The following is a 26,561-nucleotide window of genomic DNA, read 5'->3' on the forward strand; positions in this document are numbered from 1 at the left end:
GAAATAGAAGCTTTTAAAGAGGAAACACGAAAAACACTCAAAGAAAACAAAGAACTAGAGGAAAACAACCAAAGAGATGAAGGAATATAAGAAGAAAATGAAAATGGAAATGGAAACAATAAAGAAAACACTAAAAGAGACAACCCTAGAGTTGGAAAACCAAAGAAGAAATCAGGAGTCACAGATGCAAGCATCTCTAACAGACTACAAGAGATAGAAGAGAGAATCTCAGGGACCAAAGACAACATTGAAAACAGAAAAAACAGTCAGAGAAGATGCAAAAGTCAAAAAGCTCCTAACCCAAAATGTCCAGGAGATCCAGGACACAATGAGAAGACCAAACCTAAGGATAATTGGAATAGCAGAGGGTGAAGAATATCAACTAAGAGGCACAGTAAATATCTTCAACAAAATCGTAGCAGAAAACTTCCCTACCATTAAGAATGAGATAGCATAAAATAAGCCTACAGAACTCCAAATAGAGTGGACCAAAAAAGAAATTCCACATAATAGTCAAAATGCCAAGAGCCCAAAACAAAGAAAGAATACTAAAAGCAGTGAGGGAAAAAGGTCATGTAATATATAAAGGCAGACCAATCAGAATCACACCAAACTTCTCAGCAGAGACTATGAAAGCTAGAAGATTCTGGACAGACATCATGCAGACCCTAAGAGAACACAAGTGTCAACCCCAGCTGCTATACCCAGCAAAACTCTCAATTACCATAGATGGAGAGACCAAGATATTCCAGGACAAAACTAAATTTATACAATATCTGAACACAAACTGAGCACTACAATGAATTATAGGTGGAAAACCCAGTACAAGGAGGGAAACTACATCCTAGTAAAAAGAAGAAAATACCCTAAGCAAGAAAACCAAGAGAAGAAAGACACACAGGCACAATTCTACTTCTAAAAGCAAAAATAGCAGGAAACAGCAACCACTATTCCTTAATATCTGTTAACATAAATGGACTCAATTCCCCAATAAAAAGATATAGGCTATCAGACTGGATACATAAACAAAATCCAGCATTTTGCTGCATATAGGAAACTCATCTCAGAGACAAAGACAAACACTATCTCACAGTAAAAGGTTGGAGAAAAAAATCCTTCCAAGAAAACAGCCCCAAAGAACAAGCTGGAGTAGCCATTCTAATACTGAATAAAGTAGATTTTCGACCAAAAGTTATCAAAAAAAGATAAGGAAGGACACTTTTTACTCATTACAGGGAAAATTTGTCAGGAGGAACCCTCAATCTTTAACATGTATGCTCCAAATACAAGAGCACCCATATTCATAAAAGAAACCCTACTAAAGTTCAAAAAATACATTGCACCCCACACAATAATAGTGGGATACCGCAACACCCCACTCTCACCAATGGACAGATCATGGAATCAGAAACTGAACAAAGACACAGTGAAACTAGCAGAGGTTATGAACCAATTGGAATTAATAGACATCTACAGAAAATTTCCCCCTAAAAAAAAGAATACACCTTCTTCTCAGTACCGCACGGCACCTTCTCCAAAATTGACCATATAATCGGTCACAAAACAAGCCTCAATAGATATAAGAAGTTTGAAATACTCCCATGCATGCTATCAGATCACGATGGTCTAAGGCTAGTCTTTAATAACAACAAAGACAACAAAAAGCCCATATACACATGGAAACTAAACAGTGCTCTATTAAATAATAGCATGTTTAAAGAAGAAATAAGGAAAGAAATTAAGGATTCTCTAGAATTTAATGAAAATGAAAACACAGCATACCGAAACCTATGGGATGCAATGAAAGCAGTACTGAGAGGAAAACTCATACTTCTGAGTGCTTCCAAAAAGACACTGGAGTGAGCACACATTAGCAACTTGACAGCACAGTTCAAAGCTGTAGAATAAAAGGAAGAAGATACACACAAGAGGAGTAACGGCAAGAAATAATCAAATTCAGAGAAGAAATTGACCAAATAGAAACAAAAAGAACCACTCAAAGAATCAACAAAACCAAGAGCTGGTTCTTTGAGAAAATTAACAAAATTGATAAACCCTTAGCCAGACTAACAAGAGTGAGAAGAGAGAGTATCCAACTTAACAAAATCAAAAAGGAAAGTGGAGGCATAACAAATGAAACTTGGGAATTTACCAAATCATCAGATCCTAATACAAAAACCTATACTCAACAAAGCTGGAAAATCTGGAGGAAATGGATGAATTTCTAGATAGATACCAGATACTAAAGTTAAACCAGGACCAGGTAAACCATTTAAATAATCCCATAACACCTAAAGAAATAGAGGCAGTCATCAAAAGCCTGCCAACCAAAAAAAAAAAAAAAAAAAAAAAAAAAAGCCCAGGCCCACATGGGTTCAGTGCAGAATTCTATCAGACATTTATTGACAATCTAATACCAATACTCTCCAAACTATTCCACGAAACAGAGTCAGATGGAACACTACCTAACTCATTTTCCAATCTCACAATAACCTTCATTCCTAAACCACACAAAGAACCTATGAGGAAAGAGAACTTCAGACCAATCTCATCTAGTGAACATTGATGCAAAAATACTAAACAAAATCCTTGCAAACCGAATCTAAGAACACATCAAAACAATCATTCCCCATGATCAAGTAGGCTTCATCCCTGGGATGCAGGGATGGTTTAATATATGGAAATCCATCAACGTAATTCACCATATTAACAAACTCAAAGAAAAAAACCACATTGTCATTTGACAAAATTCAACACCCCTTCATGTTAAAAGTCTTGGAAAGAACAAGAATCCAAGACTCATACCTAAACATAATAAAAGCAATATAGAGCAAACCAATGACCAACATCAATCTTAACAGTTAGACTTGAAGCAATCCCACTAGAATCAGGGACTCGACAAGGCTGCCCACTCTCCCCCTATCTATTCAACATAGTACTGGGAGTCCTGGCCAGAGCAATTAGACAGCAAAAAAAATCAAAGGGATACAATTTGGAAATAACGAAGTAAAAACTTCACTGTTTGCAGATGGCATGATAGTGTACTTAAGTGACCCCAAAAATTCCACGAGAGAACTTCTACAGCTGATAAACAAGTTCAGCAAACTGGATGGATATAAAATTAACTCAAACAAATCAGTAGCCTTCCTCTAATCAAAGGACAAACATGATGCGAAGAAAGAAATTAGGGAAAAGATACCCTTCACAATAGTCACAAACAATATAAAATACCATAGTGTGACTCTAACTAAGCAAGTGAAGCGCCTGCATGAAAAGAATTTCAAATCTCTAAAGAAAGAAATTGGGGATTAAATCAGAAAATGGAAAAATCTCCCATGCTCATGAATTGGAAGGATCAACACTGTAAAAATGGCCATCTTACCAAAAGCAATCTACTGATTCAATGCAATCCCCATCAAAATTCCAACCCAGTTCTTCATAGAGTTGGAAAGAGCAATGTGCAATTTCATCTGTAATAACAAAAACCTAGGATAGTGAAATCCATCCTTGACAACAAGAAAACATCTGCGGGAATCACCATCCCTGACCACAAGCTATATTACAAGGCAGTTGTGCTAAAAACTGCATTGTACTGGTACAGAGATAGGCACGTGGATCAATGGAATAGAATAGAAGATCCAGAAATGAGCCCTCACATGTATGGTTACTTGATTTTTGACCACAGAGCTGTAAACATTCAATGGAAAAAGGACAGCCTCTTCACCAAATGGTGCTGGTCCAACTGGCACTCAACATGCAAAAGAATGAAAATAGACCCTTTCTTATCTCCTTGCACAAAGCTCAAGTGCAAGTGGATCAAAGATCTCCACATAAAACCAGGTACACTGAAACTATTAGAAGAGTAAGTAGGGAAAACCTTAGAACACACAGGCACAGGAGAAAATTTCCTGAACAGAACACCAATGGCTTGTGCTCTAAGATCAAATATTGACAAATGGAACTTAATGAGGTTGCAAAGTTTCTGTAAGGCTAAGCACACTGTCAAGGAAACAAAATGGCAGCCAACAAATTGGGAAAATATTGTTGAATGTAGAAAATCAACCCTACATCTGATAGAGACTTAATATCCAAGGTATACAAAGAACTCAAGAAGTTAGACACCAGAAAATCAAACAATCCTATGAAAAAATGGGGTACAGAGCTAAACAAAAAGTTCTCAATTGAGGAATATTGAATGACTGAGAAGCATCTAAGGAAGTGCTCAACATCCTTAGTCATCAGGGAAATGCAAATCAAAACAACCCTGAGATTCCACCTCACACCAGTCAGAATGGCTAAGATCAAAAAGTCAGATGACAACACATGCTGGTGAGGGTGTGGAGAAAGAGGAACACTTCTCCACTGTTGGTGGGGTTGTAAACTCGTACAACCACTCTGGAAATCAGTCTGGCAGTTCCTCAGAAAATTGAACATAGTACTACCTGAAGACCCAGTTGTTTAACTTTTGGGCATATACCCCAGAGACGCTCCAACATACAACAAAGACACATGCACCACAATGTTCATAGCAGCCCTATTTATAATAGCCAGAAGCTGGAAAGAACCCAGATGTCCTTCTGTAGATAAATGGATACAAAAATTGTGGTATATTTACACAAATGAATACTACTCAGCTATCAGAAACAATGACTTTATGAAATTCTTAGGAAAATGGATCCATCTGGAGAATATCATCCTTTGTGTGGTAACCCAATCAGACATAATATGCAGTCACTGATAATTGGATACTAACTCCAGAAAGCTCTGAACACCCCAGAAACAAGTCACAGACTATATGAAGTTCAAGAAAAACAAAGGCCAAGAGAGAGAGAGAGAGAGAGAGAGAGAGAGAGAGAGAGAGAGAGAGAGAGAGAGAGACCATTATGTTTAGTCTTTAAACACCAAGAAAACTTTGACTATTTCCAGGTTACATCTTGTTTTACAAGTACTTTATGCTCATTGTAACTAGTAAGATTTTAATGCATACTATCAAACCTTTAAAAAATCAAGTACTGACAAAAAATTTATTCATATACTTTTATGCTCTTAAAATCTGTACACGTATCTCTGTTTTTTAAAATAAAGTTGTTCAGAAAGATAAAATATATTTGTTTTTAGACAAGGTTCTACTGTGTGGCCCTGGCTGCTGTGTAGACCAGTATGGCCTGGAATCCACAGAGCTTCACCTGCCTATAATTCCTAAACCCTGGGATTAATGGCTTTTGCTACCAAGGCTAACAATGAAAACTACACTATTTTTGGAGAAACAGTTCCCTCTTTGATCATTCTGTGTTTCCCCAGGGCATGTACTGTTGCCTAGGACAGAAGGAAAACACTGGGAAGGCAAAGAAAAGAAGCTTTTGAAAGATTTTTTAAAATGAGCAGTAGGCTCTTCAGAAGAAGGAATCCATGTGGGTGGAGTTGATTGGTACTCTGAGTGCCAGCTCTTAGATTCAAGGCAGATGGATTCTACTGTGCCCTGCAAATGCTTGTGTCTGGCCAATAATCACACAACACAACAGACAGATTCCAGCACTCGAAGGCAAAGCAAAGAGTGTTGGTTTTTTTTCCTGGCACTTGTCACTCTTTGGATGCTATCAGTGTTGAATATAGGAATTAAATTAATATTACTGACTATATGCTATGTATGTTGTGGTTATATAATGTTTTCTTGGTTGCTAACTATTTTACATGCTGTGGCTAAGTAAATTATTGCCTTAGCCACCAGCCACATTTTTAGACTAACCCTGAGTATTCCCTTCTCTACCGCTCAAGAAATCTGTTTCTTTGAGAGAGATGACACTTTGTGCCACTCTGTTCAATTATTTGGAGATCATTTAGCTTATCAATTCCAAGTGTGCATTTATAGCTCTCTTTCTTTCCCATACTGACTTTATCATATATTCTGATAATGTCTACTTTGGACTGAAATGATTGGTCTTGTAGAATTGACTGTACCTCAATCTTTCTCCTGCTCTTGGTCACTGCTACCCTTATACTTTCTGGGTTAACACATGCCACTGTGTCAAGTTAAATATTCAAACACTTTTTTCTACTTTTAAAATGGTGACTGACATGAGAAGAGCAGTATGTCTTCAAATACTGCATCATAAATGATCCGTAAAGATATTTAATTATCAAAGCCAAGAAGGTCAGTGTGGTCTGAGGTTTCAACCGGAGACTGGCCTGAAGTGAGGTTTCCTCACCTGAGTCATCCATCCACTTACAGTGAGAACAAATACCGTTCTGTCCAGTACTCACTGGCCATTCTGTGGATTCCTTGCTCTTTCTCCTGCATTATATACGATTACAAAATGCCATTAAAAACTATTTGCTATTGTGTACTTAAAGCAGTAATTCACGTTCGATCCTTGCATTGTAGAACAGAGGCTTTTGTAGCCAAAAATAGATCCTAACTTTAAACTATTGGCATATAAGATTTGATAAACTTAAAACTTCATACCAAAAGTAAGGGGTACTTTCTTTTCTTTTTTTCCCCTCTCAGTGTTGGGAATTAAAGCCAGTACCTTGCACTGTGAGCTAAATGTGTGTCGCTAGCCCAGAGTTATGTCTAAACTTCTATACTTGAAATTGTTACTCATTAGATTGTATTAGACTCATAAATACCAGAAATGAAAGATGGTTAAGTTAAAAGGCTCTAGATATTATAAACTCTTTCTAAAGGTTTAAATTCAATATATATTATCAAAATAAATAAATTATAATTTTATTGCTTTTCTGTGACAAGGAGGGATTGCATAAAGACAGTTTTATGCTAATAACTTAAGGTTTTTAAGAGTAAAATATAGTCAACATAGTTTGAATTTCATCAGTTAAATTCTAAGATCATCTGCCTCTCTTCAGGGGATAGGGCCACTAACCCATGAGAAATGCTTTTTCCATTAGGTGTGCACTGACTGGTCTGTCATGTGGACATCTTGTGCATGTTGGTGATTAACTATGGATTTTAAAGCATGATAATTTTGTGTAACTGGATCGCAGTGAGGTTTAAAATAAACTCAGCAGTGTTCCACACAGTACTTTAAAATAGGTTATATGTACATGAGGCATGGCATTTGCAAACATTCTAAACTCCATTTTTTTGTTCACTTAGATTATTTTCATTGTATTTTCTACTTTCTAAAGTTAAAAGTTATATTCACCTTGACCTAAAGATTGTGTTTAAAAATCCATCCATTTAGGTTCATTTGTTTATAGTCATCCTGTCCATACTGACTTAAGATCAAAACAGATAAACAGTCAACCTGCCAGGTGTGGCGATAAAAGCTGGAAATATGAGTGCCATTGGATGAAAACAGTATTATGCTGTGGGTGATTTGAAATATGTTAATGCCACATTGATACAACATTTTAGAAGAAAATTAGTGAGTATAAGGAAAACTATCTTTGTAAAATATAAAAAATTTTAGTTGTCCTTTCAAGGACACTAATTTTCATTTATCAGAAAATAGCATGCTGAAATGGTGAAGCCCCAGAAGCTTCTTAGTTCCTAATTTTTAAGGCTATATGGAATGTACAGCAAAAGAGGAGACAACTTCTAAGCTTACGTGACGTCTGAAATTGTTTAAGAAGCACAGGTGTCTTGTGTTTTGTTGCATTGAATGACGTACCAACCACATGAGGTGGCAAACTTACTTTGTGGGTCTATGCATTGTTAAAGTATAATCACTGAGTCTTACCAAATAACCAAAGGACTCTAGGCTCCAGAACTATGACATGAGACTATTCTCAATGTTTATTTGAGTCAGTTTGATTTTCTCTATTTTATTTTTAGCAGTAAATATTACCTATAAAACATTTTGAAAGTACATACATAGCTATAATTTATATAAAAGTGAAATGTAAATTTCTGCTAATTATTTATACCAGTGTGATTTTAGATTCAAGTTGTAGAGGACCTGCTCTTGATAAAGGCTGCTTTAAGAAAATACATTTGTAATACTCTTTAAAAAATTGAACTTTTATCTTAACCTTTAGAAACTAACTTACAGTTTCTGACACTGAAGCAACACAGACTCCATTTCGTACTTTCAATGTTTGTTCTATTCCGAGAATCAACCAACACACTGTATTAAATGCCAGCATTTTTGTTCCAAGAGTAGCCACATTTAATGCCTTTCAGAAATACATGCTAAACCTAAGAAAGCAATGCCTGTTCTTGATATAAACGAACATTTCCTTCAACTGGACAGAGTTGCTTGTCAGAGCAGTTAGTAGCCAAGCCCTGTGACTAACAGTGGAGGTATGTGGCTAGGTAGCCACATAGACATAGTTATCTGCCCACAGGAATGACACAATGCAGAGGTGATCAGATGAAACATGGAGCATCTGTGAGTGGATCACAGCTATTCTTCTTGTGAATCATTCTTCCCTCAAAAACCTTAATTTCAATAGTTAAATAATTCCACTGCTGTCATTTGCTATTCTAGAGATTGGGAGGGAATGAATACAACATACTTTAAGAAATTTGCCAATAAACTCTTGGACTATATTTTAGACCCCTAAAAATATGTTACTGAAGGTGATCCTAGGAGTCTTGAGTCACTAAAAGCAATAAAATATACCAACTCACCACTGAGATGGAAGCTACAGAAGGTTAGTCTCCTGAGATCAGTAGACTTTATGGATGTTCGTCTCAATTTCTTAACTAATCTCAAAGGGTTTAGTTCATGTGACCAACACAAGACAACTGACACATGCCTGGGACGTAAGCAGCCTTGGGAGAAGTATTTGGTGTATAATTCTTCAGGGGAAGTTTCCTTCAGCACAAGATCCTTTTTCATAAGAACTCACTTGTTTGTGAACAAATTCATTTTTTAAAAAAAAGGATATTACAGCTTAAGAATAATCAAAAGAAAGAAAGGGATGGGTGGAAAGAGGGAAGCAGGCAGGTAAATGATGGAAGAACCTGCAGAATTAGCTGGCGTGCAAATCTGTGCTTCCTGAATGTTGTGAATGCTGCTTTTCCATTCACTTTAGTGTGCATAGGAAAGGGGAGGGTAATTTCAGGGAAGAGCTTTATTTGTGCTTTTATACCCATTTCCAAGATTAAATTGTTGATAATGAATTATGTCTTTTGTATGATCTGAAACACTTGTTTCTTTTTGATATCATGAAATATACATTTCTTATTGCTTGGTTCCTGATCCTAAAGCAAAATGAGTATATATCAAATCTTCTCACAAAGGATTTTTATAAATAAAAGTGTGTGTGTGTGTGTGTGTGTGTGTGTGTGTGTGTGTGATTACACTTTGTGAAATGTGTGCAAGTTGTATTGGGTATGTCTGCCAAAAATCATGACCATATGCATAAGAGTTTTGTAAATTGTAGAATGAGAATGTTTTAGTTATGCTAATGAGTCACATGGACTAATGTTTAACAACAAAATAAGTATTTTGTAAATTAATATTAGAATGAGCTATGTATGCTATTCTGATAGTGGTATAATCAAAAGGTATCCAACTCTGTTAAAATAAACAGGCCAGATTCTTGTAGTCCAAAAGTGCTCCATTACTTATGATCTCTAACTTGATGAGCTCTTAGAAAGATGCAATCATAAATGGAAGGAATTAAGTGAAATGTATGTGATGTATTCCTAATTTAAAATCACCTTATTTCATCCTGTCCTACAAAACGTCAGAAAGTAAATTAGTCCTTGTTGCTTTAAATACATATGAATATGCATGAGTTGTCTTGTACTAAGATGTATATTAATACATTTTATCTCATGATAATTTGAAAAGTTTAAGAATTTTTTAAGGAAAACATGAAGATGTGCATAAAAATGGAAATATTAACTGCAGCTTCAAGACGTCTGTGATTCTGAATAAAAAAACAATTATTTTGTCTAATATAATCAGCACCACTTCTGTCCTGTTTAGAGCGATGGACAGGTGTTTCAGAGCAGATAGGACAGCAGTGACCCAGTGAGCTTGACTTCCCAGAGGAACGCAATACATGCCTCACCTTTTGGATGGGAAATCACTCTCCAAATTAAGTTGCCATTCCTTTTTTTAAAGGTGTCCAAAAACAAGAAGTGGTCTGTAAAAGATTGGATGACAACTCCATTGTCCAGAACAGTTTCTGTGATCCTGACGGTAGACCACCTGAGAATCAAAGAGCCTGCAACACTGAGCCTTGCCCCCCTGAGTAAGTATGACAAAGGAAAACTTCATCTCACATTTATATTTGCAAGTACACACGTTGCCTCGTGTAAACTTGTATGGTAGTTCTTGTCGAGTGAGACACACAAAGCAGCCAGAGTATATGTACATAGACGTTTTTGAAAAGACCATTTACTTTTCTTTTTCCTCTTCTCTGCTAATTAGCTTTATAAACTCATCTCAAAATAAATCTTTAAAACTATATAAAACAAAATGATGGTCAAAATCCATGGTCTAGGTTTGTCCCAATAGATTTGCATGCCTTTGTGTCATTGTGAGTTCAGCTCATCAAGTTAATACCCTGCAATCAAGATTTTAAATATCATGCTGGGCATCTAATTGGTGTTTTAAGGCTTCTGGATGATACTGTTTACATCTGTTTTGGGATGTTGTTGTTTTGGGGTTTGGTTTTTTGTTTGTTTGCTTTATTTGTTCAATGTTTTTTGTTTGTTGGTTTTCAAGACAGGGTGTTCTGGGTAGCCTTGGCTGTCCTGGATTCATTTTACACTGTAGACCATGCTGGTGTTGAACTGTCCGAGATCTGCCTGCCTTTACCTCCTAAGTGCTGGAATTAAAGACATGCACCACCACTACCTGGCTTTACCTAAATTCTCAAACCTAGTTCCGTGAAGATTACAAGCTATTCACCCTTATATCTATTCCAGTCCTTCCTAGCGCTGTGGCCCTTTAATACACACAGTTCCTCATGTTGTGCCCAAACCATAAGATTACTTTTATTGCTTTTTAATAACTATAATGAATCATAATACAAATATCTGATATGCAGGATATCTGATATGTGAAACCCCTCCCGCACAAAGGAGTTATGATTCACAGGTTGAGAACTACTGATCTATACATTATAGAGCTAGATTCCTCAATAAAGGCCTTTTTCATGGTTTAATGTTAATTGTCATATTAAAATATCTGATTAAATTTAAGTTTCCTAATTCCTTTCCTTTTGTAGTTCTGAAAGGAAGTTTCTTGTTTAAGGTGGGAGGTGGAATTCAAAAGAAAATAATAAAGAGAATGCAAAAATTAGAAAAGTTTAGTCTGAAAGAAAAGTTTAGTCTGATTTTTTTCTTTTTTGAAAGATCTAAAGAAACATATTTTTATTAGTCAATTTTTGCTAGCTTCTTTTTTAGTTTCTTTTTTCTCATTTGAATTCAGACAATGAAAGAAAAATTTTAAATGTTTGGAATGGTTTACATAGATCCCCCTTAGTCATTCTCATGCTAGGGATAATCATCAGACTGCTCTGATTCAGCAGGACGAGATGTGAGTGAGTGTGAGTGTAAATAAAATTTTCTTTCTACACAGTGATGTGATGCACAGATAAAGGAAAGAAAAGAACTCCTCTAATACTACTATTAGTATCTTAATATACATTATTTCCAGGTTTTTCTATGTACACATAGACATGTATATGTAATGAAATGGTATAGTTCTTATATGTTATGGTCAATTCTTAGTATATTTTGAACATTGTCTTTGACGGCATTTAGTATTTATGTCGTTGTTTATTTAAATTGAAATCCAGTGTTGTACAATTCTTGTTCTGTTTCTGCTCTTGCTCTCCTGTGATACCACCACACTAAACAGTTTTGCCACTAAAACTATGTTGTACATAATTGTACCCTCTGCAACATAAGGAGGGATACAATTTCTAGCCAAGAAAACATTTTAGAATTGTGACACATTGTCAAATTGTTTCCCAGAAAGATTTTAAGAATGTACACTCCAGATAGCAATACATAAATGCCATTTCCTTGAACTGAATACTGAAATTTTAATTTTTTTTGAGGAAGAGTCTCAATATTTAGCCCTGGAACTTGCAAAGTGGCCTTGAACTTACAAAGATCTGCTTGCCTCTGACTCCAGGGTGCTAGGCTTGAAAGCAAAACATCTGTTTTTTTTATGTAGAGAAAAGATGTGACATCTAATTGCTCCTCTGTTTTCCATTCCTTATTGTCAAGTAGGCTAGTCATTCTTCAAATAACTTCACCTTTTCTCTTCACTATCTCACTTTATAAAGGTATTTATAATTTTGTTATTAGTTGTATAAACTCAATATATTTAAAACATTAACTCTTTTACTTGTATTTCAAATAATTTTTATAATTTGTTAGATGTTTTCTCATATTATTTATGCTCTTCTTATTATTTTTTACTTCAAAAACTCAAAAAATAGGCCAGGCATGGTAGTGACCAGTTCGTGTGCTAGGAATCAGGAGAAGCAAGAGTGTAAGGAGTTCAATACCAGCACTGGCTATGTAGAGAAAGTAGGTCGTCCTGTGATTCTAAAGGTTCTTTCTCAAGCAACAAAATAAAATAAAGTGAAGCAGAAAAAGATGGAAAAATTTTTAGGAAAATATAAAATTTCTATTAATTTTATTAATATAATATTTAGTAGGTCTCACCTACTCTTTTATACTTACAAAGCTTTTCTCTTGATTTAGTGTACTCATATATTTAGAATATTTCATATTTTGAATAAATCAAATTATGAATCTAATAATTTGAAGGAGTTTATATTTTTCTAATAAGTATTTTTTAATTAGAAAGTATCTTTTCAAATATAAACTACTTTTAGTTTTTTAGTTACATTGAGAGCATATATAGGTATGTATGAAAAACAGAAGACAATAAGGTTTCTCATTGAAAAGGAAATGACTTTGAAGAATAGAAAAAAAGATACATTATTAGGAAAAGAGTATTAGTAGTGTTTATTTGGAAGATGTTAAAGAGTTCAGTGAGAACAGAGTCCATGGCATAGGCTTACATGGTAGGAGGGAAAGCACCAGTATTGAAGGGTGTGACAGATGGGAAGCTAGTGTCCCTGCACAAGAAAAGGAAGCTGGGTTGGATCTGATTGGAAAGGCCAAGAGTTCAATCTTTATAGTGCTGTGTTTTTATATCAACACTATTTTTACATATGAGCATATGTGTAAATCATTGATTTAAATATTATTTCTTTATAGTATTGTGGTTTCTAAATTTGTAGAAATTAAAGATATAAAAGCAAAAACTTATACATTGTAGTAATACTGAATCAAGAATTTAAAAACATCAATAAAATATACACAACACTATTTGCTTGGTTTCTTCAAGACTATCTTAGCAAATAGATATAAAATAACTACCACATACATTGCAGTCAGAGAATTTAAAGCAACCATGTACAAGAAAGCCCAGAACAGGAAGAATTTGTTTGTACCAAGTACTATCCTCTGAGTTCTGTTGCTAGACATTTTTAATTTTTTGCATTATATTTTTAGATATGATCTTATTAAGTTGCCCTTGGATGCACTGTGCATCTCCAGGAACCCTCCTGCTTCACCTTACCAACTAGATGGGATGATAGCCCTGTGCTACTAGGCTCAGTTAAAAATGTATTTTCATCCAGGGGCTAGGTTTTACTTGATAGAATTTTTTACAGTTCAATGTATGACAATTATTTTGAGTCATTGAACCTCACCCATGAACAATTATTATGTATTATTTTAATTTTGGAAAAAGACTCATGAGCATTCTTTATAAAACTATGAAATCTAAGACTGGGAAGAATTATAGAATAATCTCAGCCAATTCTTTTATTTCACGGATGAGGATTTTAATCTCTGCTGATGTTTTTCCCATTATACCAGACATCACTAACATTCAAATGTTACAAACCAAATGTCTAGTGACACTTTATGTGTCTAACTTTGCTTGCTTCATCAAAGCATTCCCCAACTGTTACAATTTAAAAGATGGTTCTTATATTGATATTTAAGAATTGAGAAAATTATTTGCCTATAGAATGCTTATGGCATACAATTCTATCCAATCTTAGTTTTACTCTCCTATTAATTAAATAACCTTTTTAAACCTAAGAAAATTACAGCATAATGTAAGTAAATAATAGATTATATAATTAATTGTCTCTTGTTGATTAAAGATGATACTGCCAAATTCTGAAGATTTTCTTAATTTTGTAATGTGTTTGTAGAGAATAAAAAGTGATTAGATTGGATTGTGAAATAAAGGGTGGAAATCTTTTGTCTTTCCCATCCCCACAAATGTTGGATATTGAACACACAGTTCAGAACTATGTTTTTCAAATATAACTATTTAATCAGTTAATTTTCTTGCTTTGTCATTTTTCTATAAATTATAATACAAAAAAAACTGGTTTTATGAGGAACTCTTCAAAAATGTCTGGTTTATCAAGTTTAGATCAAAATTTTATGTACTTCATCTCTTTTCCCTCCTCCATGGACTGTTTTCTTAATAATGATCAGCTAATAGGATCAGACGTGATTGCATAGGAAACAAGCCACTGTTTTCAGATTTTCACACATTAACCCTGCTGTAGTCTATGTAGTCTCGGAGCTGCGGAGGTGAAGCAGGATGGCTGGCAGTGCAAGGCTACCATGAGCTCCAAATCAATCCGAGCTACAGAATAAGACCTTGTCTGACAAAAACAAATGAGCCAACAAGAGTAAACAGACCTCCCCACAGGGACCCCTGATTTCAGCCCTAATGGATACTAGACATTTTTATCACTAGATGTTGAGAAAAAGGGCAGACATAGTAGCACACACTTTAATTCCAACACTTGGGAGGAAAAAGCGGGTGGATCTCAGTAAGATCAAGGCCAGCCTAGTCTACATTGTTAGATCCTGTCTCGAAACAAACAAACAAAATCAATTAGACCTTTAAAAGAGCTCGGAAAGAACCAGCTCTAAGATGTCTCAGACTACAGCTGATATCCCCAGAGTATTTTATTACAGAATCTAAAGGTGAGAATTTAGAAAATAAAGAGACCATCAGTGTGTCAGACATGTAAGGAAGGAAACAAGAGAAGCCGTAACTGTAACCTAGACAGAGGACATATCCATCATCATGCCATGAACCAGCTTTCAGAGAGACATGGGAAGGGAGAATATGATGTGTGATACTGCTAAACCAGGAACTGATATGAAGCTTGTGATTACGGTCAAAGAAGGAAATTGGTAGTTTGACTAGTTAATAATTTACTTCCATGTATTCTAAGTTGATGAGTACAGTGGTTAAATTCAGACTGAGAATCTGAGGAAATACTATTGACCATAAAAGAGTGGCAGAGAATAATACAAATAAATGAATACTAAAACTACAGGCGTGCCCTGGGCTGTGTTCTAAAGAACAGCAGTGCCGCCTAAATCCTGCTGCCTGTGAGCACCTGGGTGGACATTTGAAGGTTTCATGGCCAGAAGCAGTATGACTGAGCTTTTGTGGCTGACTTATAAACATTTCTGTTTCATCCCCTAACCTTGGTGATGAAATCACTGTTGCAAACTGAATCCGTTTCACTATGGCTGGCATGCAATGATTATTCTCAGTACACATTTTCCTCCTTACCCAATATGGTACTAACAACTTGGGATCATGTTCAATTGTAGGAAAAAGATAAGGAAAACTCTTTAAATCTCCTTTGAAAAATAACTTATCAGAAAATTATGGCACTATCAATTTTAACTCAACATTAAATTATAATTTTAAAGTTAAATTTTAGGAAAAAATTTCTTTGAATTAGGAAATATATTTTAAGTTCAAAGTTGATTATGATATTTATAAATGCAATTTTTCTATGAAATAATAATAAGACAAATAATGCTGAATAAAAGCCATTTTGACTTGGTGGGCTAAGTGTAGTTGTACATTAGGATGCTCATGCTGTCACTCTGATGTCCTAACATACTACCTTTCCTGTGCGGTGGACTTTTGAACAGGAGAGTGGTGAGGATTGGCTCTTACGGTTCTCCCATTTCTTTCTCTGGATAGTTGGATGCCCAAGAACATAAGCATGACAACTGTGTGGTTTATACTCATAGACAGAAGAAACTACCCTGTGATGTTCTGTTTCTACAGCATTCTAAGTGAGGCGCAGTGGGGTTGATGGGCACCAAGTCTCTGTTCCATTGCTGCTCTTGTATGACTTGGGAGAACTAGTTTTCTAACACAGCATCTTAGTTTTCTGTCATTTTTAGTTTTTGTTTTGTTGGTTTGTTTGTTTGTTCCCTTAGAATAAAGCAGACTACCTTACATGCTTACTAGGAATATAATAATATATTTATTGGTCAAGATTCTAGTGGCAAATAAAACTTCAACTTGAGCTAACTTGAATACATAAGGTGTACATCACAAAGCTCAGGAAAGAGTGAGTAAGGTTAGATATACTAGAATCATGGGCAGAGGCATCAGCAGGCCTTCACAGCGCCTCTGTTTGAGGGGTAACATGACCATGAGAAGCTCTCATGTGTCCTCATGCCCCTCTGTGACAGGAAGGGAAAGGACTACTTGTGCTTCAGCTGAGATATAGAAATTCTGAAGAAGAAGTTTTATGGGCCTGAACTGGGTTATGGCTCCCACCGTAGAGTGACAGTGCAGAAGTAACACCAAAACCCCTTCTTGAAATTATGCGCATGTGAGAATTCACTGATGAAGAGACAACGGAAACTGGAGAAGTGTAGGACACGCTTAAGGCATTTGACTTTCTTCCTACAGTAACTATGGAAACAAGAAGCTCTAGTTTTTCTTTTCTGTTTTCATAGAATTGACTTAGGGCTGCACTTGTGCAGAATATTAGGATACAGATATCTAGCCTTTCTCTGTGCCTATCAAATCCTATCACTTTCATGAGACTATTTCTAGAAATTGGGCAACATCCTCAGCTCCTTTGGGAGTTTAGGACATGATCCCACTGTGAGAGAAGTAGCTACTGAGTCATTATAATAAAAGAATTTTCTGTTTCCTGATGTTACACTCCAGACTTCACACAGTGGGGTATTTACAGCACCCCACTATTGTTCCCTAGACTCTGTATTAGCAAGTTGTCTTTATTCACATTCAGACTATCAAACTGGCAGCTTGAAATTGGCTGTAGTGAAAGACTTACACTTTATAAAAAGAAAATGTCAAATAACTCAACTCATAACTCTGTCCCTCCCATAGATAACCAGTTACTAAATATTTACCACCATGTTCTAGAACTTTTAAATATATTATTTAAGTCTCATGGAAATCTTATGAAATAAGTTTTATTTTTGGAAATTAATGTTAAAAGAGAGAAAGCAAAAATCTTTGAAAACACATTGGGTGTCCTTTGTCTTAATTTTTTTTCTGCTTGTTTTAATGCCTACCCATTGCACTTTGAGTGGTAACTGGGGGATAGCAGTGACTTGTGTAATGGCTCTCATGTGTGTATTGTCATATCAATTGAGTTGTTAGCTTTCCTAGTGAAAGCATGAAGTCCACTCAGCTAAAAGTCTCTCTGCCCTCATGACACAATGTGCTGTATTCTTCCGTGTATTGCTTCAGATGGTTCATAGGAGACTGGCTGGAGTGCAGCAAGACTTGTGATGGTGGGATGCGCACAAGGGCTGTGCTCTGCATCAGGAAAGTCGGACCTTCTGAGGAGGAAACACTGGACTACAGTGACTGTTTAACACACCGGCCTGTGGAGAAAGAGTCCTGCAACAACCAGTCATGTCCACCTCAGTGGGTAGCCTTGGACTGGTCTGAAGTAAGGAAATTTGAGGCTGCATGTTTTTCTATATCTTAATTATCAGTACCAAAACATTTAATATTTAAGTACACCTGGGCATGGATCTTAGGCTAAACAAGTAAAAGCTACCCAGTGGTGAATTTGACTGTGTTACATTTTATTATTGCTCATCCAAAAGTAAAAGGCTTTTGAAGCAAAGAACTCAATGAGAAACTCATCATTAATTTAATTAAGAAATCCACGTAAAGTAAATTTGAAATAGCATTGTGGTGAGTACCCTTAGAAACTGTTTTTTTGTTTTGTTTTTTGTTTTTTTTTTTTTTTTTTTTTGTTGTTGTTGTTGTTGTTGTTGTTGTTTTCTTGGTGTCTCATTAACTCAGTGTTGGTGACATATTTAAAACTGAAATTTAAAGGAAGAGTCAAGAAGTTTTCTTACCCTGAAACATACTGGGGATTAAGAGAGGCCTTTTCTAGTCTTTCATTTATGTTTAATTTTTCCAAGTAGCTTATTACATAATTTTTAAGTATGAGTTCTTTACAAATCAGTTTTAACTTATAATATATCTACATTTTTTTACTTTTTTAACATTTGTTTGAGTGATAAAGAAGGAGTATCTGCTACAGTGCATGTGTAAAGTCAGAGGACAAATTAGAGGAGCTGGTTCTCTTCTTCTGTAATGTGGGATTAGACTCAGGTCATCAGGCTTGGTGGCAAGTCCCTTTACCAACTGAGTAATTTTACTTGCTTAGACAGCTTTAAATTACATTTATTTTTTCATTTGTATGTACATATGTATACATGAAGCCTTGATCATGCCATGGTATATACATAAATTCTATAAGACAACTTGTGGAAGTCATTTCTCCTCTTCTGGTGTGTGGACCTTAGGGATTGAATTCAGGTAATCAGTCTTAAAGAAAAACACCTTTGAATACCGAGCTATTTTTCCAACTCTTCATCTATAATTTTAGTTGCTTCTATTTTATATCTAGAGAAGAGAAAGGAAGCTGAGGGATGTACCATACAAAAAGCCAGCTCAAGTGTCTTCATTTACGTCAGTATTATATGTAATCTGACTAAAATAAAATTCAGGCATACTTGTTAACAAAACAATATAAATCAGAGGCACCCAAAAATGATCTTGTAATTAACCAGGTATTAAGTAGTTAATTCTTAACCCATCAGTATGCATGATGTACACACCATGCAAACATACACACTCTATTAGACAGTGGTTCATAGCCTTCCTAATGCCATGACCCTTAGTTATAATTCCTCCTGTTGTGATAACCACCCAACCATACTTTAATTTGTTATTATTATGATCATAATGAAAATATCTGTGTTTTCCAATGGTGTCAAGTGAACTCCTGTGAAAGGGTCACTTATGACCCACAGGTTGAGAATGACTACTCTAAACTCTTCACGTTTTTAATAGAAGAGCTAAGTCCTTCTGTAGTATTGATTAATGTTAAGGAAAATGAATAAGGAAAATGATTCTTTCAAGTTAATGAAACAGGATGCATATTAGGTTCTATTCTATTATATCCCGCTAGAAACATTGTGCCCTTTTCTTTGAGAATTTTCATTAGTCCTCTTGAGTTTGTCAGAAGCAATCAAAACCCTTAACTATGTTTCATTAAGGACCTCTGTACGTAACTGTTCCCTGCTCCTTGAATGGACTTGATAAAGATAATCCCTAGGAAGTTGGAAGTGGTGGTCGCACATTTTTAATTCCAACAATAAGAAGACCAGCAGACAAACCTCTATGCGTTTGAAGCTATCTAGCAGAGGCTACATAGAAGGACCTTAACTCCTCCCATTAAAAAAAAAAAATATGGACCATATAGACCTTAAGAGAATACAAATGCCAAACCCGGTTACTATACTCAGTAAAACTCTCAATTACCATAGATGGAAAAACTAAACTATCCCAGTAAAAAACCAAATTTACACAATATCTGTCCACAAACCCAGAACTACAAAAGATAATAGAAAATTCCAACACAAGGAGGGAAAACTACATACTAGGAAAAGAAAGAAAATAATTTTCTTGCAACAAAACCAAAAGAAGAAAAGCACACAAACATAACCCTACCTCTAACAACAAAAATAACAGGAAACCACAATCACTATTCTTTAATATCTCTTAACATCAACTGATTCAATTCCCCAGTAAAACGACATAGACTATCAGACTGGATACATAAACAGGATCTATCATTTTCCTGCATATAGGAAACTCATTTCAGTGACAAAGACAGACACAACCTCAGAGTAAAAGGCTAGGAAAAATTTTCCAAGAAAATGGTCCAAAGCTGAAGTAGCTATTCTAATATCAAATAAATTTATTTTCAACCAAAAGTTATCAAAAAATAAGAAAGGACACTTTTTATTCAGCACAGGAAAAATCTATCAAGATGAACTTTCAATCCTGAACATTTATGCTCCAAATACAAGGGCACCCACATTCGTAAAAGAAACCATACTAAATCTCAAAGCATATATTGTACTATACACAATAATATTGGGAGACTTCAACACCCTATTCTCATAAATGAACAGATCATGGAAGCAGAACCTGAACAGAGATACAGTGAAACTAGTAAAGAGTATGAGCCAATTGGATTTAATTTTATTCTAAAACAAAAGAATATACCTTCTTCTCAGCACCTCATGGTACCTACTCCAAAATTGACTATATAGTCAGTCATAAAACAGGCCTCAATAGATAAAAGAAGATCCAAATACTCCCACGCACCCTATCAGATCACCATGAACTATGGCTTGTCTTTAATAACAACAAAGACAACAAAAAGCCCACATACACATGGCAGCTGAACAATGTTCTACCCAAGGATAACATGGTCAAGGAAGAAATAAAGAAAGAAATTAAGGACTGTTTGGAATTTAATGAAAATGAAAGTACAACATACCCAAAATTATGGGATGCAATGAAAGCAGGGCTAAGAGGAAAATTCATAGCTCTGAGTGCCTCCAAAAAGAAAATGGAGAGAGCATACTCTAGCAGCTTGACAGCACACCTGAAAGGTCTAGAACAAAAAGTAGCAGATACACCCAAGAAGAGTAGACGTCAGGAAATAATCAAACACAGAGCACAAATCAACCAAGTAGAAAATAAAGAACTATACAATGAAAAAACAAAACCAGAAACTTGTTCTTTGAAAAAATTATCAAGATCGATAAACCCTTAGCCAGACTAAGTAGAAAACAAGCGAGAATATTCCAACAAAATCAAAAATGAAAGGGGAGACATAAAAACAGAAACTGAAGAAATTCAAGAAATCATCAGATCCTACTACAAAAGCCTATACCCAACAAAACTGGCAAATCTAGAGGAAATGTGCAACTTTCTAGACCGATACCAAGTACCAAAGTTAAATCAGGATCAGATAAACCATTTATAAGTCCCATAACCCCTAAAGAAATAAAATCAGTCATCAAAAGCCTTCCAACCAAAGTAAGTCCAGGACCAGATGGGTTTAGTGCAGAATTCTATCGGACTTTCATAGAAGACCTATACCAATACTCTCCAAACTTTTCCACAAAATAGAAACAGAAGGAACACTACTCAAGTCATTAGGTATGAGCCACTATTACACTCATACCTAAACCACACAAGGACCCTACAAAGAAAGAGAACGTCAGACCAATTTCCCTCATGAGCATCAATGCAAAACCAAATCCAAAACACATCAAAATGACTATTCACCATGATCAAGTGGGCTTCATTCCAGGGATGCAGGGATGGTTCAATATATGGAAATCCAACAATGTAATTCACTGTATAAACAAACTCAAATTTAAAAAAAATAAAAATAAAAAAAATTTATTAGATGCCAAGAAAGCATTTGACAAATTTCAACACCCCTTTATGTTAAAAGTCACACAGGGTATGTGATCACTGATAAGCTGATACTAGCCCCAGGAAGCTCTGAATACCCAATACTCAAGAAACAATTCGCATCAGTGATAGGGCTTTTGTGTTACATTTCTTGGGCTTTGGAGTTATTTCCATAATGTGAGCTTTCTTGCTTTTTTCTGCTAGATAGTCACATGTCTCATTAGCATTTGAAATCTCCACTCTAGGGGGTTCATTAAGTATTCTAATGAGTTGTGGGTTACTTTAAGACACTCTGGAGTGTAACTGAACCCAATTAAAGTGACTCAAATGTATCCCAGCAGCAGCAGTGCTCCCTGTTAACCGGTCCCAATGTTCTGGGTTGCTGAATGAAAAAAACACACGCACTCATGAGCGCATACACACACACACACACACACACACACACACACACACTTTATATTTTGATATGCTCAAAACAGCTCAATGGCTGGGGCCACTTTCTAACCACCATGTGGTTAATCCACCCCCTCTTCGATATTTGGAGTTATTACTTACTGAAATCTACATTTCATCTTTGCTGCCCTCTCACTCTGCATTCCCCTGACTCCTACAAGGCAACTATGTTCTCTGCCCTGCGCCTCTCAGACGTGGCATCTTGGTTCTCTGGCTCCCTGCATGGCGAATCTCCTCCTTCTTCCTCTGTCTCTTGTCCGGGAATCCTAAAAGTCCACCACTGTCTCCCTGCCCAGCCATTGGCCACCCAGCAACTTTATTTACCAGTCAAAACCAGCTAGGTACAGGGTCTCTCAGTGCCTTAAGTTCATGTGCAGATTCTCATGCAATTTGGGGATCCAAGTAAACATAATGCAGCAGCAGTGGACCACACCCAGTTCTTGTCTTCAGGTCGTCAAGGAAGACTTAGTCTTCTTTGCCACCCTTGGGAAATGATTTCTCTGCTTGCTAAGTTTGTAGCAGTTGTCTAAAGCTTTTCTCACCTTACTTCTGCCTACTTTCCTTTCTTAAAAGGAACCTGAAATAGAGTCAGAAGCCTCTTTATATGGTTGAAATTGAAAATTGAAGGACAATAGAATTTGAAGAGAAAAGGGAATCTTGTTTAAAAAAAAAACTAAACAGAAACACAAATATTGCATTGTACATGCCAGTGATTCCTGCAGTTGGAGACAGAAGGATTGCTGTGAGTTTTAAGTCAGCCTGAACTTCAAATAAGTAAGTTCCAGATCTACCTGGACTACAAAGTGAGTTCCTTCCTCACATAAGAAGAAAAACAGAAGATAGAAAAGAGGGAAAGGAACACAAAGATTGTACCAGATCACCCTTGAGAAGACCAAGAAGAGCATCTGCCCAGCAGTAAGAGCGGCTCAGCTCATACTGATCACTGCACTTTGTGAAATACCACACACAATCCCCTCAAAGAAGACGGCCTTTAGACGGCATCATTGTGGAAGTTTTCCAGTAAATATAAGATGTCCTAAGAAGTTAATCCACACAGATTAAACTTGCACTTCTTTTGTCATCTTTATTCTACTTTGCTGGTCTCTGAAATGATGCTCTTAATGGTGGCTTAAGAGGTTCAGCGGCATCCCTAGAAGCTGCCTGCAGTGCGTGTGCCTGCTGAAGACAGTCACAGTTTTGATGTCCAAGACAGCTGAATCAAACATAACAAGGACACAGGCTCCACCATGGTCACAGCAGCCTTATTTATAATAACCAGAAGCTGTAAAGAACCCAGATGTTCTTCAACAAAGAAATGGATACAGAAAGTGTGGTACATTTACACAATGGAGTACTACTCAGCTATTAGAAACAATGACTTCATGAAATTCCTAGGCAAATGGATGGAACTAGAGACTCTCATCCTGAGTGAGGTAACCCCGTCACAAAAGAACACACATGATATGCAGTCACTGATAATTGGATACTAGCCCCAGAAAGCTCTGAATACCCAAGAAACAATTCACAGACCTTATGAAGCTCAAAAGGAAGGAAGGCCAAAATGTGGACGCCTCAGTCCTTCTTAGAAGGGAGAACAAAACTCACTGGAGGAGCTACAGGATCAAGTGGAAGAGCAGGGATTGAAGAGGAAATCTTCAGGGGATGCCTCACTTGGGGATCCACCACATGTGCATCCCAAGCACTATAGCTAATGCAGGGAGGAGCTTGCTGGCAGGAACCAGATAGGGGTGCCTCCTCAGGGGCTCTGCCTGAGTCATGCAGCTGAGCAAGCTTGCAAGTAACCATCAGACTGAGCATAAAGACCCCAGTGATGGTGCTGGGGGACAGGGATGAAGGAGCTGAAGGGGATTGCGGCCTCATGGGAAGAACAACATAGTCGACCAACCAAATCCTCCACAGCTCCCATGGACTAGATCACCAACCACTGAGCACACATTGAGAGACCCATGGCTCCAGGTGCATATGCAGCAAAGAATAGCAGTGTCTGGCATCAGTGTGAGAAGAGGCCTTTGGTCCAGGCAGGGCACATTTTTCCCAATGTACGGGAATGACAAGGCTCTGAGGTGGAGAGAGTGATTGGGAGCTAGTGCACCTTTATGAAGACAAGTAGAGGGGGAGGGGGAGGGAAGTGGGGTGGGCAAAGGGGATAACATTTCAAATGTAAATACAGAGGGTATATAATAAAAAATTAAGAGAAAAAAAAAGCCTAAAGAAAGAAGATCTGGAAGTAGAGTTCACCTGCTGAGATTAGCACCTGAGGAAAAGCGTTTATAGCTGATTGTATAGCTGTGATTGTCTCTTCCCAGGTGACCTAGGAAACTCTCAGGCGCAGAGCATCATTTAGGGAGTGCTGACATTACTGTCTAGTTGAACACTGTCTTTATTGCCATGTTTTGGTCAGGAAGGAGGAAATGGCTGTTGTTTGTTCTGCCATTCCTGTTTATTTTTGCAAAGGTGGGTTTCCCATTCCTTACTTTACCAGAATCCTAGCTCTTCTCTAAATGGGTTAATTTAAGGAAAAATAAACAGCTTCAAAGGCCAGCACCCTCTGCCTCTGAAAAACAGAGACCTCTCAACTGTGGGAGAAGGTGGCTCCAGGGAAGAGACAGCCACGCTTGATATCTTTTTAATCTAATCTTTGAAAACTACGGCCTATTTTCTTTGGACATACCCTTGAAAACTCTCCTGTTCTTTCTAATTGTCTGATCAGAAGAATTTGCTGGATGGTTACACTCTGAATAAACCTGTTCTAAGTGGTAGCCTCTGCCTTTTGTATTTTCTTAGAAGTGAATTTTTAAATTTAATTTTATTATTACACTAAGTAATATAGTATGTAAAGACCAGAGTTGTATTGTATGTATCTGGCTATACACATGGAATGCTTGTGGCTAGCTCTGTAGGGTCAGACCTGGTGTACTCATTGAACAAGAATGTGTGAACACTTCTCAGCTTTTGACTAGGATCAAGTGGACTAAGAATCTGCAGAAATGTACAGTAGTTTCCTCTCATCCTCTGGGACCCTTGTGAGGTGGTTTTCTCTAAAGTTCATAAAGTTTGTTGTTGTGAGGTAAAAGCAGAACTATTGGGGAGTAGTAGTAGACTATCAGGTGGAAAATGATATTCACTTGAAATGCCTGGTGATGGAAATGAAGACAAATCATAACTGAAGAGTTGGAGGAATGAGAGCTGGTGGTTTATATGGGAGGGTACGGCAGTCGTGAGGACATAAGGTGTTGATCTGACTGTAGTAATGAATAATACATCAAGATTTTTGCCTCTTGATTTGAACTCCTACCTTTACCTCTTACAATAGAATTGTGTGTTGTCCTCCTTAAAAATATGTCTTTCTCTAAGTTGGAGGAAAGAGTTTCCATTACTGAATTCATTGTGATAAAGAGACTTTATAGAATCCTTGATTTTTTTTTAATCTGAAAGCAAAGCCTTCAATATTCTTCTTTTCTATGCCAATATGCTAGGCTCAAAGACTATGTCCAATAAAATCAGCCAAAAGCCAATGATGATAAAGAACACAAAAATTTAATTTCTATTCCCACTCTCATAACATGTGGCACTAGCCTGTATTCCCGTGCCTGTCTCCTAATAGGAATACAAGCATTTCGCGTATGGAGACTCTCATTTTCTCTCCTTCCCCACCCCTCAAGCCCATGTAATTCCTCTAGAGCAGTGATTCTCAACCTTCCTAGTGCTGCGATCCTGTAATGCAGTTCCTCAGGCTGTGATGACCTCAACCATCACTTATCTTTGTTGATGCTTCCTTCACAACTGTAATTTTGCTACTGTTAAACATTTTGAACTTGTTTAGAGATAGAAGTTTGCCAAAGGGGTTGCAACCCACAGGTTGAGAACCACTGCCATAGAGACCAGGAAATGTGTTTCAATGAAAGGTTCAAACAACAGCCTGCACATGTGTATACGGCCCTCACTGAGAAAAAGAGACTTAGGAAAAGGCTTCAGAAAACTGTAGGGCTTTAATCAGCCACTGCATAAAGAGACACGTAAAAAGAAGGGTTTGTGACAAAGGAAGAAGTGTCACTTTCTTGCTATGAAGAGTGGACACCTAATTCTTAATGTTTGTGACTTATAAATTTGAGGAAGTCCAGAAGTATCTGTGCAACAGCCCTTTCCTACAGGCATTTATTCTTGACACCATGAAAATAGTTGATCTACTCCACTGCCAACTTGCTCCACAAAGACACGTTCTTGTAGTCCACTAATAACATAAAAGTTCCCTTTCAAAGGCTACACCCAGTAAGCTTCCACATTCCAGAACTTAGCAGAATCTTATCACAGTTGAAGGGGGCCAAAAATAGGAAAGAAAAGAAGAATAAGCCTATCCCTAATAAAAGAAGAAAATGTTAGCCAAGAAAAGCAAACATTGATTTTAGCTCTTAAAGACCTTAGGGGAAAAGATAAAAGTACTTCCTTTTATACTGGCTGTTGAAGGGGCTTCATAATGGAGAGCATTTTCTTACAGTATGTATTTTA

At 36.6% G+C, this 26,561-nt stretch overlaps 1 protein-coding gene across 1 annotated transcript in view; it reads left to right on the forward strand.

Moving 5' to 3' along the window:
• Window positions 1-26,561, forward strand: part of ADAMTS6 (ADAM metallopeptidase with thrombospondin type 1 motif 6) — a gene marked incomplete at both ends in the record, with an annotated part of 264,023 nt that overhangs the window by 224,394 nt on the left and 13,068 nt on the right. Inside the window, 2 exons of the mRNA XM_080933513.1 lie at window positions 10,041-10,170; window positions 17,529-17,733. Of these exons, the coding sequence (XP_080789639.1) occupies window positions 10,041-10,170; window positions 17,529-17,733 (335 nt within the window). The remainder of the gene's footprint in view (window positions 1-10,040; window positions 10,171-17,528; window positions 17,734-26,561) is intronic.

Source organism: Micromys minutus (assembly GCF_963924665.1).
Source record: "Micromys minutus genome assembly, chromosome: 20".
Taxonomy (NCBI): Eukaryota; Metazoa; Chordata; class Mammalia; order Rodentia; family Muridae; genus Micromys; species Micromys minutus.